Source organism: Aspergillus novofumigatus (assembly GCF_002847465.1).
Source record: "Aspergillus novofumigatus IBT 16806 chromosome Unknown P174scaffold_1, whole genome shotgun sequence".
Lineage (NCBI taxonomy): Eukaryota > Fungi > Ascomycota > Eurotiomycetes > Eurotiales > Aspergillaceae > Aspergillus > Aspergillus novofumigatus.
Window position 1 is genome coordinate 1,662,414 of NW_020194274.1, and position 12,752 is coordinate 1,675,165.

General features: G+C 50.3%; 5 protein-coding genes across 5 annotated transcripts; 1 reads left to right on the plus strand and 4 right to left on the minus strand.

Annotated features, from left to right (window-relative positions):
- Window positions 1-282: 282 nt before the first annotated feature.
- Window positions 283-2,541, minus strand: P174DRAFT_456189 (putative NADH-ubiquinone oxidoreductase 64 kDa subunit; the record flags this gene model as incomplete). The annotated part of the gene is made up of 4 exons (XM_024829407.1): window positions 283-1,058; window positions 1,112-1,262; window positions 1,320-1,660; window positions 1,719-2,541. The coding sequence occupies 4 exons, from the start codon at window positions 2,539-2,541 to the stop codon at window positions 283-285; spliced, it is 2,091 nt and encodes a 696-aa protein (XP_024687069.1).
- Window positions 2,542-2,930: 389 nt separating this feature from the next.
- P174DRAFT_381999 (putative sister chromatid cohesion protein Mis4) lies at window positions 2,931-8,963 on the minus strand. Its single transcript, XM_024823102.1, has 5 exons — window positions 8,645-8,963; window positions 8,393-8,582; window positions 8,201-8,337; window positions 6,136-8,143; window positions 2,931-6,081 (listed from the first exon to the last, which is right to left on the minus strand). Exons 1-5 carry the CDS (start codon window positions 8,805-8,807, stop codon window positions 3,261-3,263), a joined length of 5,319 nt encoding a protein of 1,772 aa, XP_024687070.1. The 5' UTR covers window positions 8,808-8,963; the 3' UTR covers window positions 2,931-3,260.
- Window positions 8,964-9,249: 286 nt separating this feature from the next.
- P174DRAFT_416211 (DNA-directed RNA polymerase I core subunit RPA12) lies at window positions 9,250-9,749 on the plus strand (the record flags this gene model as incomplete). The annotated part of the gene is made up of 3 exons (XM_024824476.1): window positions 9,250-9,364; window positions 9,428-9,659; window positions 9,731-9,749. 3 exons carry the CDS (start codon window positions 9,250-9,252, stop codon window positions 9,747-9,749), a joined length of 366 nt encoding a protein of 121 aa, XP_024687071.1.
- On the minus strand, window positions 9,599-11,040 carry P174DRAFT_382005 (deoxyhypusine monooxygenase). Its single transcript, XM_024823103.1, has 3 exons — window positions 10,454-11,040; window positions 9,731-10,371; window positions 9,599-9,659 (listed from the first exon to the last, which is right to left on the minus strand). Exons 1-2 carry the CDS (start codon window positions 10,942-10,944, stop codon window positions 9,855-9,857), a joined length of 1,008 nt encoding a protein of 335 aa, XP_024687072.1. The 5' UTR covers window positions 10,945-11,040; the 3' UTR covers window positions 9,599-9,659; window positions 9,731-9,854.
- Window positions 11,041-11,427: 387 nt separating this feature from the next.
- Window positions 11,428-12,669, minus strand: P174DRAFT_399308 (ETC complex I subunit). Its single transcript, XM_024823866.1, has 3 exons — window positions 12,371-12,669; window positions 12,211-12,321; window positions 11,428-12,157 (listed from the first exon to the last, which is right to left on the minus strand). Exons 1-3 carry the CDS (start codon window positions 12,607-12,609, stop codon window positions 11,848-11,850), a joined length of 660 nt encoding a protein of 219 aa, XP_024687073.1. The 5' UTR covers window positions 12,610-12,669; the 3' UTR covers window positions 11,428-11,847.
- Between the last annotated feature and the right edge of the window lie 83 nt (window positions 12,670-12,752).

The window sequence follows — 12,752 nt, forward strand, 5'->3', positions numbered from 1 at the left end:
AACACCGCTTAAGCACAAGTTGTACCACTAATCCCAAAACAAGTAGCTACACGTCTTCAACCAACATTGATTCAAACAAGAGCGAGCCCTAGTTAAATAGCATAATACGGACAAAAAACGAATATGAAGAAATTGGGTATTCGATCTTTTTTATCGATCTAACAGCAACCACGAGAATGAACGGATAGGGTGGTATGTCCTTTATCTGTGGATTGCTAGGCTGTCTATATCCAGAAGATCCAGTTAGAAGCTCATGAGATCTATTGAGACACAAAAGGTTAGTTATGGAATCACGAGAAAGAAGAGTAGATGCGAAGGGAACGGACCTCTTCCGAAGAGTGCTCTCTTGGCCCAGTCCATGGCCAGCATGCACCGCGTGCGGAAGCTGACGCTCTCCGCGAAGTAGACGCTTCGCCAGAGGTACATGGCCAGAACGCCACCGCTGAAATTGAGACCGCCGAAGTCGAAGACGGCCGCGTTGCTGATGTACGCCAGGCTGCCGAGATGCTTATACTTGAAGGGTTTGTAGACGATGTCGTCGACGTCACCGTGTTCAATCTCGTTGGCTCGCATGCCGGGGAGCGCGGCTGCGACCTTGGTGAGTTTGCGGCCCAGGTATTCGCCTTGTTGGTTGGCGCGCTGGGCGGTAGCGGGCAGGGAGGTGAGCTTGGTGTCGATCTGGTGGAGGAGTTCGTGCAGTTCGCCGAAGTCGAGGGTACCGGAGTGGTCCTTGTCATACTGTTCAAAGAGCTTGTCTAGCCGGCGGAGGTGGTTGGCTGCCTGGGGGAAGCGCTTCCTGACTCGGTTGGCTACGTCTTTCCATTCCCGGAATGTGAGGTGGATTTTCTCGGGATCCTGGCCCTTCTCCCAGGCGATAGTACGCAGGAAAGAAATGATATTCTCGGCCACCTTGTTCTGGACGGTCGAACAGTCACCGATGGCATACACGTCACCCAGAGGAGCTCCGATTAGACGCAGGTGAGTGTCGGTTTCCAAAGCGTGCTTGTTGTTCTGAGCCTCGAGCTTGTCTGAGAGTCTCTTGCAGAGTTCAGCGCGAGCTGTGCAATGGTCAGTTCCTAGTATGTCGCACACCAGGATAAAAATCACATACCAACTCCGGTCGACCACAAGCAGAAACCCATCGGGATCTCCTTCACCACCGGCTGGCCATTCTCGACTTGAGTGAACAAAACTCTGTCGTCGCGAACCTCCTTTACTCGAGCATTTGTCAGGACTTCAACATGATCACGGTTGAAACGGGCCTGTATGCATCAGTCTCATCAATCCTCTTATATCAGTGAACTGGGTGAAATGCGTACTTCGGCATACTTGGACACAGCCTCATCGTAAGTGTTCAGGATATGACTCCGACTCTGAATGATGTGAACGGAGATCTCATTTCTCAGAATTTTGGGGAACGAGCGAAGTAGGTCCTCGTTCAGCAGGTCGAACAATTCGGCCGCGAACTCAACGCCTGTCGGGCCACCGCCACAGACAACGAACGACAACAGACGCCGACGTTCCTCGTCACTGGTAGTCGGTAAACAAGCCAACTCCATGTTCTCGAGGACCTTGTTCTTGATTTTACGAGCATCGTCGATCGTCTTCAGGAAATTACAATGCTCGAGTCCTTTGACACCGTGGGGGTTTGTGACGCATCCTTTTGTAGACCAGATTTAGTACCGGCAACGCCAAAGAGACTCATGGCCTGCACTCACCAACAGCGATCACCAGCTTGTCGTACGGAAGGTAAAAGTTCTGCTTTTTGCCATTGGCATCAACTTGAGACACCTCAACCAGCTTCTCCGAGAAATCCACATCTTCGGCCTCGGCCTTCAAGAAATGACCATGAACCCGTTGGATGATCCGCCGGACTGGCTCAACAAGCGAGCGCAGCCCTAGAGTCCCAACGGTGGCGGAGGGCAACATAGGCGTGAAAAGGAAATAGTTCGTCGGCGATACAACCGTGACGTGATAATCGCCAGGATTAAGATTTTTGAGAAGCGCGATACTGCCCCAGCCCGTTCCCAGAATGACCAAACGTGGCTTGTCGTTCTGCTGCACCATCGCCTCCGAGTCATTGTCTCCCACCAGGACCTCCGCTATAGGCAGGTTCTTCGGTCCCCCGCGTCGAGGGTTAAGTGCCAATTCAGACACAGGAATGTCTTCTGAGCTAGGATCTTCTCGGTACGTGGTCGCATCGTAGATGAAGAACGCGACTACTGCAACGCCGGTCATGACAATGAAAAATCCACAGTACGTGAAGCTCTTTACGAGTATGTTGAGGGCGGGGGATTTGCGGGCAGCTTTAGCCATTGGGTCCTTTCCTGTTGACTCATATCGGACTGATAACGACGCACTGCGCAGGATATTTGAGATACGCTGTTGGGTCACTGGTCGCCGCCGGGTCGTATGTAAAGCACGAGATGCAGCAATGCCAATTGAGGAGCGAGGTTTCGGAAATTGACCTCCATGTGATACAAGACAGATCCTCCTGAGCGCCGCAGTATTTGGGCGGCTTCGGAGTAGCGCCGTGCTCATGGCGTATAGGAATGAGGTGTGCGGCTAGATGATTCTATTCGGGAGTGTCGGATTCTGTTGATGCTGGCTAAATGATTGTACCCGTAATAGGACGGTACGAAATAGCGAGAGAGAGAACTGAAGAATTGAATACAGAAAAGAAAGACTGGTCGATGGAAAGTTGACCGCGAAGAAAGTCTTTCCAATAGTAAAAGGAATGGGAGCGACCCGGCTACGTCATGCCACGCTAACAACAATCGGCACTAAGCCTTCTGGGGCCACATATAAATATAGCGGTGGGTATCTCGGCAACAACTTGGCATCGCTAAGGCTGCTAGAGAACTTGGATAGAACAGATAAAGTATCGTCACTTGCGGAATCAAAGATAATTCGGTTGCGGTATATTGCAGCTACCTGATAAAGAATGTTCAACGAATCGTCCTAGTGCCTGGCCCAGCGAAATGGATACAGTAAACATTGGCCTTACCGTGCAGGCAGCCAAAACGAATAGAGAACACAAGGAGCCAGCCATAAGGATAAGAATTGGTCATCAAGCAAATCTCCTCCCAGCCGTCATTCTAATATAACAGAATAGCTAGATAAAGAGATATCTCATAAGATAGAAAAGCAGTTGAAAGCCCACCGAACGCCGTTTGCCGTCCCGTATGCGAACGTCTATGTGATACACAGCCAAAAATGCAAGCGTTGACCGTGTCTGGGCCAACTGACTACTGAAGACCTTAGCCCCAATCCATGTCATCGTCTGGTTCCATGCTGGCTCTTTTCTTGGCCGAGCCGCTCTTTCTTCCCCGGGGTCGCTTTGCGGGATTTTGAGAAGAAACAGAATTCTTCCGTTTGCCAGGTCGCTGCCCACCAATGGACCCTGGACCAGCTCCCGTGTCGTCAAGGTCAGCGACAGCGTCGAAGCTGTCGCCTTCAGCATCCTCGTCCTCACCGACCTTGAATTCATCGTCAATCGCAAGCAAAGTGGCAAATTCTCGGCATTTGCTGACCATTTGCTCTTCGCTATTCAGTGCTTCCATGTTCCGAGAAATGGCGTCCCAGAACTTGTCGCCGGTCACTCCCTGCACTTTGGTGGCGGACTTGTTCAGCTCCTTGGCCGCAGCTTTGCCTTCCTTGTCTCGTACATGGGCGTGTATCCCATACAGACGGCGAAGGTATGTTCGAGCCTCCCAAAGCATTGAGAGGGATGCGGCTGCTGTAGCTAGTTGCCGTAACACGGACGGATTGACCTGGGTTAGAGGCTCTGCGTTGCCTGGCCCTTGTGGCACAGGTTCGGATGACAGTTCTCCCAGTGGTGCCTCCATCCTAGGCGGAAAAATCTCTGTTTCAATTGAATGGGCTACGACTGTTCCTGTCGCGGAAACAATGCGCTCCATGCATCCAACTGCTGAGACCAGCTCAGCAAGCTGGCCATAATCGAAGAATGCCAGATTTTGAGCCACAAATCGCGCAAGTAGAAGATGCTCTGGCGGGTCCCCAGTGCTGTCGAGCTTCTTCAATTCGAAGTCTACCTTCGAACACAGGTTGGACAGGAATTTCTTCTGATATCGACTGTTACTGGTCTTGATAATATCAAAAAGCGGGGCCAATTTTGCGACGTAAGGTCGGGCCAAAGCGCCGCTAGAATCACCGACCACATCGCGCTGGTAATAGAAAGCCTCCTGAACGGCCCTCATATATTCTCTTTCAAACATTGATTCATACTGTTGATGCAGCATCTTGTGTGTGTCAAACGCAACCTTGGCAATGGCTGGCACGGTTGATGTCTCCAGTGAAACCAACACGCCTGCGCATTCTTTGGGATGAACCAGCCCTTGACGGTTAATGCTAGCAATTAATTCAATGGCAGTGAGAGCGTATGCGTCCTGCCGAGATTGCGCGACTCGAAGCATGCTCTGTAGGAAGTGTTGAGCTATCAGAGCGGCGGCCCCATCGTTGTCACTTGCTTTCAATGAGCCACCAAGTCTAGTAGAGTCCTCCTGGTCCGCTTTTTCAGCAGACGGCACGACTGATTTCTCTGCTTTGCCCTCGTGCATGGCGAAAAACTCCGCAAAGGATTTCAGGACGATGTTCTGGAGGCTTGCATTGTCTTCTTTGAAGACCATGGAAATGATCTTTCTCGGCTCATCCCGGCTGAACTGTGCTGGCCAGGACTGGCATATCGAGCCCACGCTCTCGAGCGCCATAACCCTGAGTTCCAGAGGCTGTTTCGGGAGAGTAAAAGGGACAATAGAGTCCACCATCAAGCCAGCCACGGATCCGCCTTTCCAAGAAGGAAAGGCGTTCTTGAAATGAGGTTCGTACTTCTCTAGATCACAATGCCGCCCGACGCAGCCGGCAATTCGAATATAGCTCTTAGCTCTGGCCACAATAGCCGAATTAGCATTATCTGCAAGATCGACGTTTCGGTAATGTTGAATCGGTTTCAGAACCGATATGGTCAGTTTCACGAGTCTGTCAGTGTTGCGCAAAACACCGTTAATGGTCCACAAACAGGCCATGACCTCGTTGAGCTCTGACCGAGCAAGTTTCGCCACGCTTTTGAAAAGATCATTTTGCACTTCTTTTAGAAGACTGTTGTGAGCGGACGAAAGGTACGGCAGGACACAGCGATAGATTACCACGACGGATCTGAAAATGAACAAATCCTCCGCAGTGGCGAGATTGCCGATGTAAGGGTGAAGAGTCTCCAGTTGGTCAGGGCTGAATAGCTTCGCATTTGCCTTGGCAAATACTGTGATCGTTTGCAGGAGAGCCTGCTGAAACTCCTTCTCCGAGCCCTCAGCCTCAACTAACTTTTCGAACATCGTTGCAACCATCGCTTTGCAAACCTTGAAGTTCAACGAAGCCGTCTTGGAATTGTCCGATAGAATCTTTCTCAAACAAAACCCTAATGTTTCGAGAGCGGTCTCGCTGCGCTGCACCAAGCTTACGATCAACGTCACCTGCTCTCCTAGACCAACCTTGAGCTTTGAGCCATCCTGTGATGAATCGATAAGCTCATGAAACGGAGTAAGCCAGATCTCCTCGAAAGTCTGCCGCGCCAAAGTGGCTACGCTTTCTTCTGTATCCGTTGTCCGTTGGAGAAAGCTATCCACTATAGCCAGCTTCAATTCGGTGCGGGACGTCTTGAGATAAATATCTTTTAGCAGCCCAATGCAGCGCTTCCTCACACCAGCTGTAGGATCGGCTGCGCAGGTCAGGATGCTCCTGCACCCATCCTCTTCCAACTTCGGTTTGAGAGCAATGCATTTGGCGATCAGCGAAAGCGCCGAGTCGCGAACCATCGGCGAGGCATCCGTAGCGCATCGAAGGATAACGCGCATGACTGATGCGTCTCTGTCTAGAAGACTTGGGTCTTTTTCGAGCATGTAGATCACACTTTTCAGACTCCGACTGCGAACCTTTGCCTGATCACTAGCAATCGAATTGAGGAGGACTTTGAGGATTGTATCAAAGGCCTTGCAAAAGCTCGAGTTTAAAACGGTCAAAATGTATGCGAACCGCCCATGAGCGGTTGATATCCTATCGAAGTGTCTGGAATAGCAGCGTTAGCATTTTGCAGCAAATGGATATTGATAATGTCCGTACCTATGAGTTTCCAACCACAGCGGCTCGGAGAACAACTTCGTCAAGAGAACTATGAGACTCTCAGTAGCTTTACCATCAGGAACATCGTCCTTGTCTTCGGAATTATAGTAGACAGAACAGACGGTCTTTGCCCATTGCGCCAAGTAATAACCGCGAGCACTGGAGAGCTGCCAGTTGTCCGGTGACTGAGCCTGAAGAAAGTACTCGAGAGCTATTCGATACGGACCTTCTGGCACGACCAGATCTTGAGGATGTAAGGCATGGTTGGAATAGTCCTCGAACAACTGTCTCAAATAGACACTGAGATCACTGTCGGACTCTTCCATCGAGGGAAGCAAGTGCTGCGCAGTCACGACTAGATCGGATATGGCGGATCCCATCCAGCCCAGAAGCTCCAGAGCCATACTTTTCGCAGTGGCAGGGCTCTTATCAAGATCTGCAATACCAACCATATGAGACGCCATGATGCGAAGAAGTAGTTCAGCCGCCGGCCAATCTGTTGAGCCTAGGACACCAATCAGATCCTCGGTGAAGATATCAAGAATGTTCCGAAAGGGTTGGTCGCCAGTTTTGGTAGATGTCATTGCACGTTGAACTATGAACTTGACGATGTATTGCGCACTGCGGACCGCATTATCATAGAGACGGTTGACTTTCGTTGCGAGACGCTCCAGAGATGCATCTGTTTGACCCTCGTCGTCATCTTCCTCCGAGTTTTCCTCATTCTCATGTGACTCTTCGTCATCATCGCCAGCCGAGAGGGTACGCTTCATTTTTCGTGTTTTGGACGATGGAGTGTCAAGCGCAGTGGTCTGGACAAGCTGCATGACCAAAGCAGTTAGAAGCTGAATACTTTTGCCATCGGCGAGCCTGAATTGCCTGGCACTCTGCCGCGTAGACGGGAGCTTTTCCAGAGACACAAGGATCTCATCAAGAATGAAAGGACGCTGAGCAGGATACCTGGAGAAAATCTTTGCCAGGACATCCATTGCTCCGCGGCGAACTGATTCATACTTTTGGAAGCCGACGGCAGAGTCCTTCTCGGAATGCGCGTTCTCCACGAAAATTAGTTTTGCAGCGAAAAACTCAGTCGCGGTGATTGTCCCTTCAGAGACATCAATGCGTGACAAAAAGTCGGCAAATAGGCCAATAATCTTTTTACTTTGCTGGATAACACCCCCTATAACACGCTTCTGGGAAGAAAAGAACTCAAAATACCTGGCTTCTTTGCCTCCAGGACGGGCCTCAACTGCTGGAATGATGCAGTAATCGAAAATCTGATTGAATACATTCGGAATGGCCTCGATCAGATCCTCCGGACAGAGATCCCTTTCCGTCTGAGAACCAGACATTGTCTGCAACAGTGTACCCACTGCGAGCAGAGCATTGAGCATATCATCGACTTTTTGGAGCCACTCTTGGGTTTCAGAATCATTTGACGGATCGTCCAGCCTGAGATCGGGTGATTGTGCGGCAATGATTGGCCTCTCACAAAGTTTCCGTAATCTACTCAAATACTCCGATGGGATGTCCTGAAGCCGGTTGAAGCCAACAACCCTTTTCATAGCCTTCTGAAGACGGCTATGAGCGTCAGATGAGAGGACAGGCCCATTTGTGTCAAGGGAGTGAGCAACCGAGAAAACGGGATCTTGTTGTTCGGCCGATCCACCAGCAGTTGTTTCTGTTTCAACTTGATCCTCCGCCTGGAAAACTTCGTGAAACAGATCCTGTAGCTTTACCAAAGCAGCATCCGCCTCCTCTTTTTGATCCTTGAGCCGAATCAGAGTAAGGTCCTCCACCTCGTTATTGAGCTTTCTCTTCTTCGAAGCGCCATGTTCGTTCAGAGTATGTATGGACTTGACCGGGATAACGACAGACAGCTGGCTTGCCGGGTAAGGGGACTGATTGTAAGACGCCGGGATAGCATTATTCGCTCGATGCGCTTGCTCGTTCCACGCTGGGGATTTCCTCATTGGCTTTTCGATCTTGAGTTCCGTCGAGGTAGGATCTGTGACGGATCAGCTTAAGAGCACGTTGTTTCTGAATGCAAGAGTTTGAGACTTACATCTAAATGCTATGTCCGTAGCATCCAGCATCATTTTTGCAAACGGGCCAAGCTCATTTCGACCAGAAGCTTGTTCTGAGGGTGGGCTAGGCAGGGAACTCTTGGCCTGGGCGGATCCAGGGGGAAGTTTGAACTTGCTGGAAATTATTAGTTGCTACGTACGTATCGTGGATATAGATCAATGGTGCTTACAATTCCGTCAACTGGTCACCGTCAAGCAGTTGCTGTAGATATTCGCGAGATGTCTCTAGTCGACTCGACTCATCATTCCCGGATCGTATCTCAGCATTTAGCTCATTCAAAACCGTTCGACCCGACTGAAGGATATGATTGATAGAGGTGGTAGTGGGAGGTCGGCCAACGTCGGGGCGCAGTATGCAGTCTAAAGAGTATCATGAGTGAGTTTTGACTTCACCATTCAAGTGAGAAATTCATGATGCATACCTAAGCCAAACACTGGCGCGCTGGACATAGGTGAATACTGCAGAGCTTCATCAACAGACAATGGCCTGGTCCGGCGTTGCGAAACTCCTCCAGAGCCATGGCCCTGCGCCTGAGGACGGCCATTGATGACGACCTGGACAGCCGGGCTCCAGTTTTGGTCCATGGCGGCAATTTGACTTTAATGTATAAGTGACTTAGGAAGTGGAGGTGAGAGATAGAAACAGGAAAGGCATGTCCTGCTCAGAGACATGACTATCAGCGAAGAAAGTCAACTCTCACTCCAGTCATCCTTCCCTGAGAAGCTCTTGATACAGCGACGCAATACTTAAGCAACCAACAATAATAATTACTGCCAGGCACACTCTCTTGTTGCCGCTGTTGACCGCCCGGCAGTAGTCCTTAGTTACTGGGGGCTACATAAGCAGGTGGTCCGTGCTGCAGGTCTTCCGGGCGGCAGCATCTCAGCGGGAAAAAAAAGTTCGGAGTTTTCTATCCTGATTGTATTGATAACATCTGTTCCTGTCTCCTGCTTAACTTCTCCTCCATAATCTCAGGTCGAAGATCAATCTCGGACATCTGCCGATACTGAAAACTTGTCTTGCACAATGTCTGCCATTGGATCTTTAATTTTCTGCACAGACTGCGGAAATCTGCTACCAGAGTCGACTGGCGATCCGACTAAGGTCCTTGTCTGCGATATTTGCGGCGCTCGGAATAAGGGTTTGTTGGCCTCATTTGTGAGGATTTGAGGCGAGCAGAGCACCTGGGCTAACTTTGCCTCAGATACTGTCCCCAATACGATCATCTCTGAGTCAAAACCGAATGCCTTCCCGTCGACGTTAAGAGCCAAGAGATCTGCAGTTCAGACCTTGACAGCTGAAGATAAGCGAACTGAAGCACTGGCACAACATACATGTGCCAGATGTGGGCGGAAGGAGATGTACTTCACAACTGTGCAATTGCGCAGTGCAGATGAAGGAAGTACAGTGTTCTACACCTGTGTTTGCGGTTACAAGTACGCAATCTCCACCGTTGATTCTTCAAATCGCATCTGCGGGCTCAGTACTGATACTTGTATGACTGCAGGGAAACCACAAACAACTAGGAGATCGAAGAAGTATTCATTCAAGATTATGATTGTACGTCTATGGGAGCAACGAATCAAGCGCAATACCGATATTGTAAAGCTATACCTTCTACACCGGATCATTCATGCAGCAGCAACGCCAGCATCAGGCACCAAAGCATATTCCACTTCGCCATTCTTTTCATACTCCGCCATATCGAGAGCCACAATGACACTGTCTCTTACCACCTGCTCCGGGTCGTTCAAGAATTTCCTTAGCGTCTCCTCGACACCCTCACAGTCGCCCAAGCTTCCTAGAGCCTCAGCCGCTTCGTGTCGCACCATACCGGCCTCGCTTTGGTTGCTAAGCGCTTCAGTGAGGCTTGGAATTGACGCAGGGTGGCAGAGTTGACCAAAGACGAACGCAATCTCATGGCGGAAAAGTGCAGACGGATCTTTGAGGCCCTTGGCCAGCGCCTCAACAGCGCGAGTCGCTGTGGGAAGATCGGGAGGAGAAGCGAGGTCGCGCAAGGCGAACATCGCACGGTATCTCTGAAACAATGGTAGACTTGTGTCGAGTAGAGTCTTCTCTATTTCAGGAATGGAAGGTTCACTGGCCGCCATTGGAAGTGGTGGAGCGGGGTCGATCGAGGTAAAATCACTGTGAATTGGTACACATGATACAATAAGCAATTTGTAAAGAGAAAGAGAAACGTGAATCAATACAGATGCATGCCTCATACCTTGTCTTTAATTTCTCAGCTTTTCTTGCCTCTGAATTTTCCCACAGGATTCTGTCCACTGCGATATCGCAGGTCTCTCTGATAACGTCGGGCTCATTCTGATCGTCTCTAAGAGCCTTCAAGATCTCCAAGCTGTCCTCGTAGCCCAAAGCGCCCAGAGCCTCTGCGGCTTCATGACGGCACATCGTATCTTGCTCCGTGTCCTTCGCGACTTGTTGTAGGAACGGCACAGACTCTGGATTCCGGGTCTGGCCCAAGCAGTATGCAAGTTCATGTTTCAGCAAGGCGGATGGTGAAGTAAAAGCAGCAGCAATAGCCTGAATCGCGGGCAGCGTCTTCTCGGTAGGCGGCTGCAGGCACGCAAGGTGCTTCAAGGAGAACAAGGCACGGAATCGGCGAGCGAGCGGCTCCGATTCGGATGTGAGGACCTTGCGCAGAGTGAGGATGGTGGGATCCACGCCCTCCAGAGTATCGGTTGCGGAAGGGGACATGGTGGTATTCTGAAGGCAATTGGAGAAAGATGACAGGTTGAAATTGAGACTGATTGAATTTTAGAAGGTTAGAGTGTCAAACATTTACTCAGAGAGCATGAGCATCTAAAAATTCAGATCTTATCTCAACGAGATAATAAATTTTAGGTGGGGTGGCGGGGGTGGCCGCAGCGACTATGCCTAACTCGCTATCCTTAACAGCGCCGTCCATCTATTCTGCGAATCCTGTTACAGTCGTATGATTGCGACTCAAATACTTCACTATTGATTATTTGTTCAGAGCCCAAGGCGATATTGGTGCATTCGATTTTAGGATAGGAGTGGTTGAGCATACGTTTGTTCAACTCGGCTTGGAGCCTTGGTACATGCTGCCGATATTGGCTTATGGCAGTTTCTTCTTTTAAGTGAATAGCCAGACTCTCTTCTAGGCTTTCCATTAGGAACATAGCCATCTGGACCCTCATAGTTGTTATGATATCAACGATGCTATGATCATACAATACACGTAGTTCTCCACGCGGACTTGGCAGGCCTCATCCAGACCATCATACAAGCCAGACTTTAGTAAAGCTGCTTGAAGGTCGCTCAAGACATCCTCAGTGAAAGGGCTGTTGCTGAAGGGATTGAGATTGTCAATTCCTCACACGTGTCCTCCGCAGAAGACTCTCAGATTGGGAATTGCAGGTTGAAGTTCAGGATTGAAAAGAAAAGCGAGGAGCACGGTTCGCCAAGTTGTCGGCAGAGCGTCGTATCCGTAAATGCAGTTCTAGCAGTATCTTCTAGCAGTACGCCACGTTTCGTGAAAGACATCTGAGAACGCACTGAAATCCATTTAACCTATGGAATCAACCTTTCAAAGACCAGAACCTTGCAGTATATACATAGTACACTCGAATAACACAATCACTTGGTTCTGATGTGCTTAAGCTTCTTTGGTTCGTGAACGAAGTTGTTTGCATATGCCTTAGGGACGAAGCGGCGCTCGTTGGGTTCCTGAACGAAGTACTCGTATCCCTGCTTCTGCGCGAACAAGATGGCATCTTCCTTGGACTTGAAGTTCAGGTGAGTACCCTGCATAAAATCGGCGGAAGACTGCCAACCCATCAGAGGGTTCTCCCAACGGTGACCTCTCTGCAGAATGTCCCAGTCCATTCTCCAGTGATGGCCGTGCCAGGTACCGGACTGCGTTGCAGGCTTCGAAGGCTTGTAAATCCTAGTTGTATGGTCAGAAAGCGGCGGGTGACGGAGGAAAATCTAAATCTGTACCTAACAGTTCGAGCTTGAAGGTCTGTAGGAGCTCCGGAGAGAACCGCGGCAGCCACAGTGTCGCCAGGCTCGCTACCGTCCATGACACGCTTGGGCACAGGGGAGTATTGTCTGGATTGCCATCAGTGGAGTTCTCGGGTATCAGCCAGGCTTCCCTTACGAGGTGGCATGGTCAATTGTGGCATCATAATCGGGCTGATGACGAGCCATTGCTTCAGATGGCGTCTCCTTGCGAACCAAGGAGCTGTCTGAAACGGGTGTGGAAGGTGCGTCTGCTGGGCTGGTTTTGACACCGGGGTCACCAGAACGGTTTTGCGTGGAGATGAAACGCGCATTGATGGGCACAGCAATTCTGCTTGCCCGAAGGCAGGCAGAGCCACCTGCTCTGAGGAGGGACATGGTCGCGGATTTGTCTAACTTGGATTCGGGTGCGCGGGCGACAGCGGGAGAGCAATATCGTGAGTGAGGTATGCGGCGAGGTTCTGGTGGTTGCGGCAGAACCAAATTCGGTTTAGCGCCGCTTGAGGCTCCCTACGTTAGGA

Bases quoted from the DNA above. Each gene is read 5' to 3' on its own strand.
- P174DRAFT_382005 (XM_024823103.1), bottom strand. From the start codon at position 10,944: ATGTCCCCTTCCGCAACCGATACTCTGGAGGGCGTGGATCCCACCATC. The intron at 10,372-10,453 runs GTATGAGGCATG...ACCAATTCACAG, and splicing joins GCTGAGAAATTAAAGACAAG to TGATTTTACCTCGATCGACC.
- P174DRAFT_381999 (XM_024823102.1), bottom strand. From the start codon at position 8,807: ATGGACCAAAACTGGAGCCCGGCTGTCCAGGTCGTCATCAATGGCCGT. The intron at 8,583-8,644 runs GTATGCATCATG...GATACTCTTTAG, and splicing joins CGCGCCAGTGTTTGGCTTAG to ACTGCATACTGCGCCCCGAC. The intron at 6,082-6,135 runs GTACGGACATTA...CTGCTATTCCAG, and splicing joins CTGTGGTTGGAAACTCATAG to ACACTTCGATAGGATATCAA.
- P174DRAFT_399308 (XM_024823866.1), bottom strand. From the start codon at position 12,609: ATGTCCCTCCTCAGAGCAGGTGGCTCTGCCTGCCTTCGGGCAAGCAGA. The intron at 12,322-12,370 runs GTAAGGGAAGCC...ATGGCAATCCAG, and splicing joins ACAATTGACCATGCCACCTC to ACAATACTCCCCTGTGCCCA. The intron at 12,158-12,210 runs GTACAGATTTAG...CCATACAACTAG, and splicing joins CTTCAAGCTCGAACTGTTAG to GATTTACAAGCCTTCGAAGC.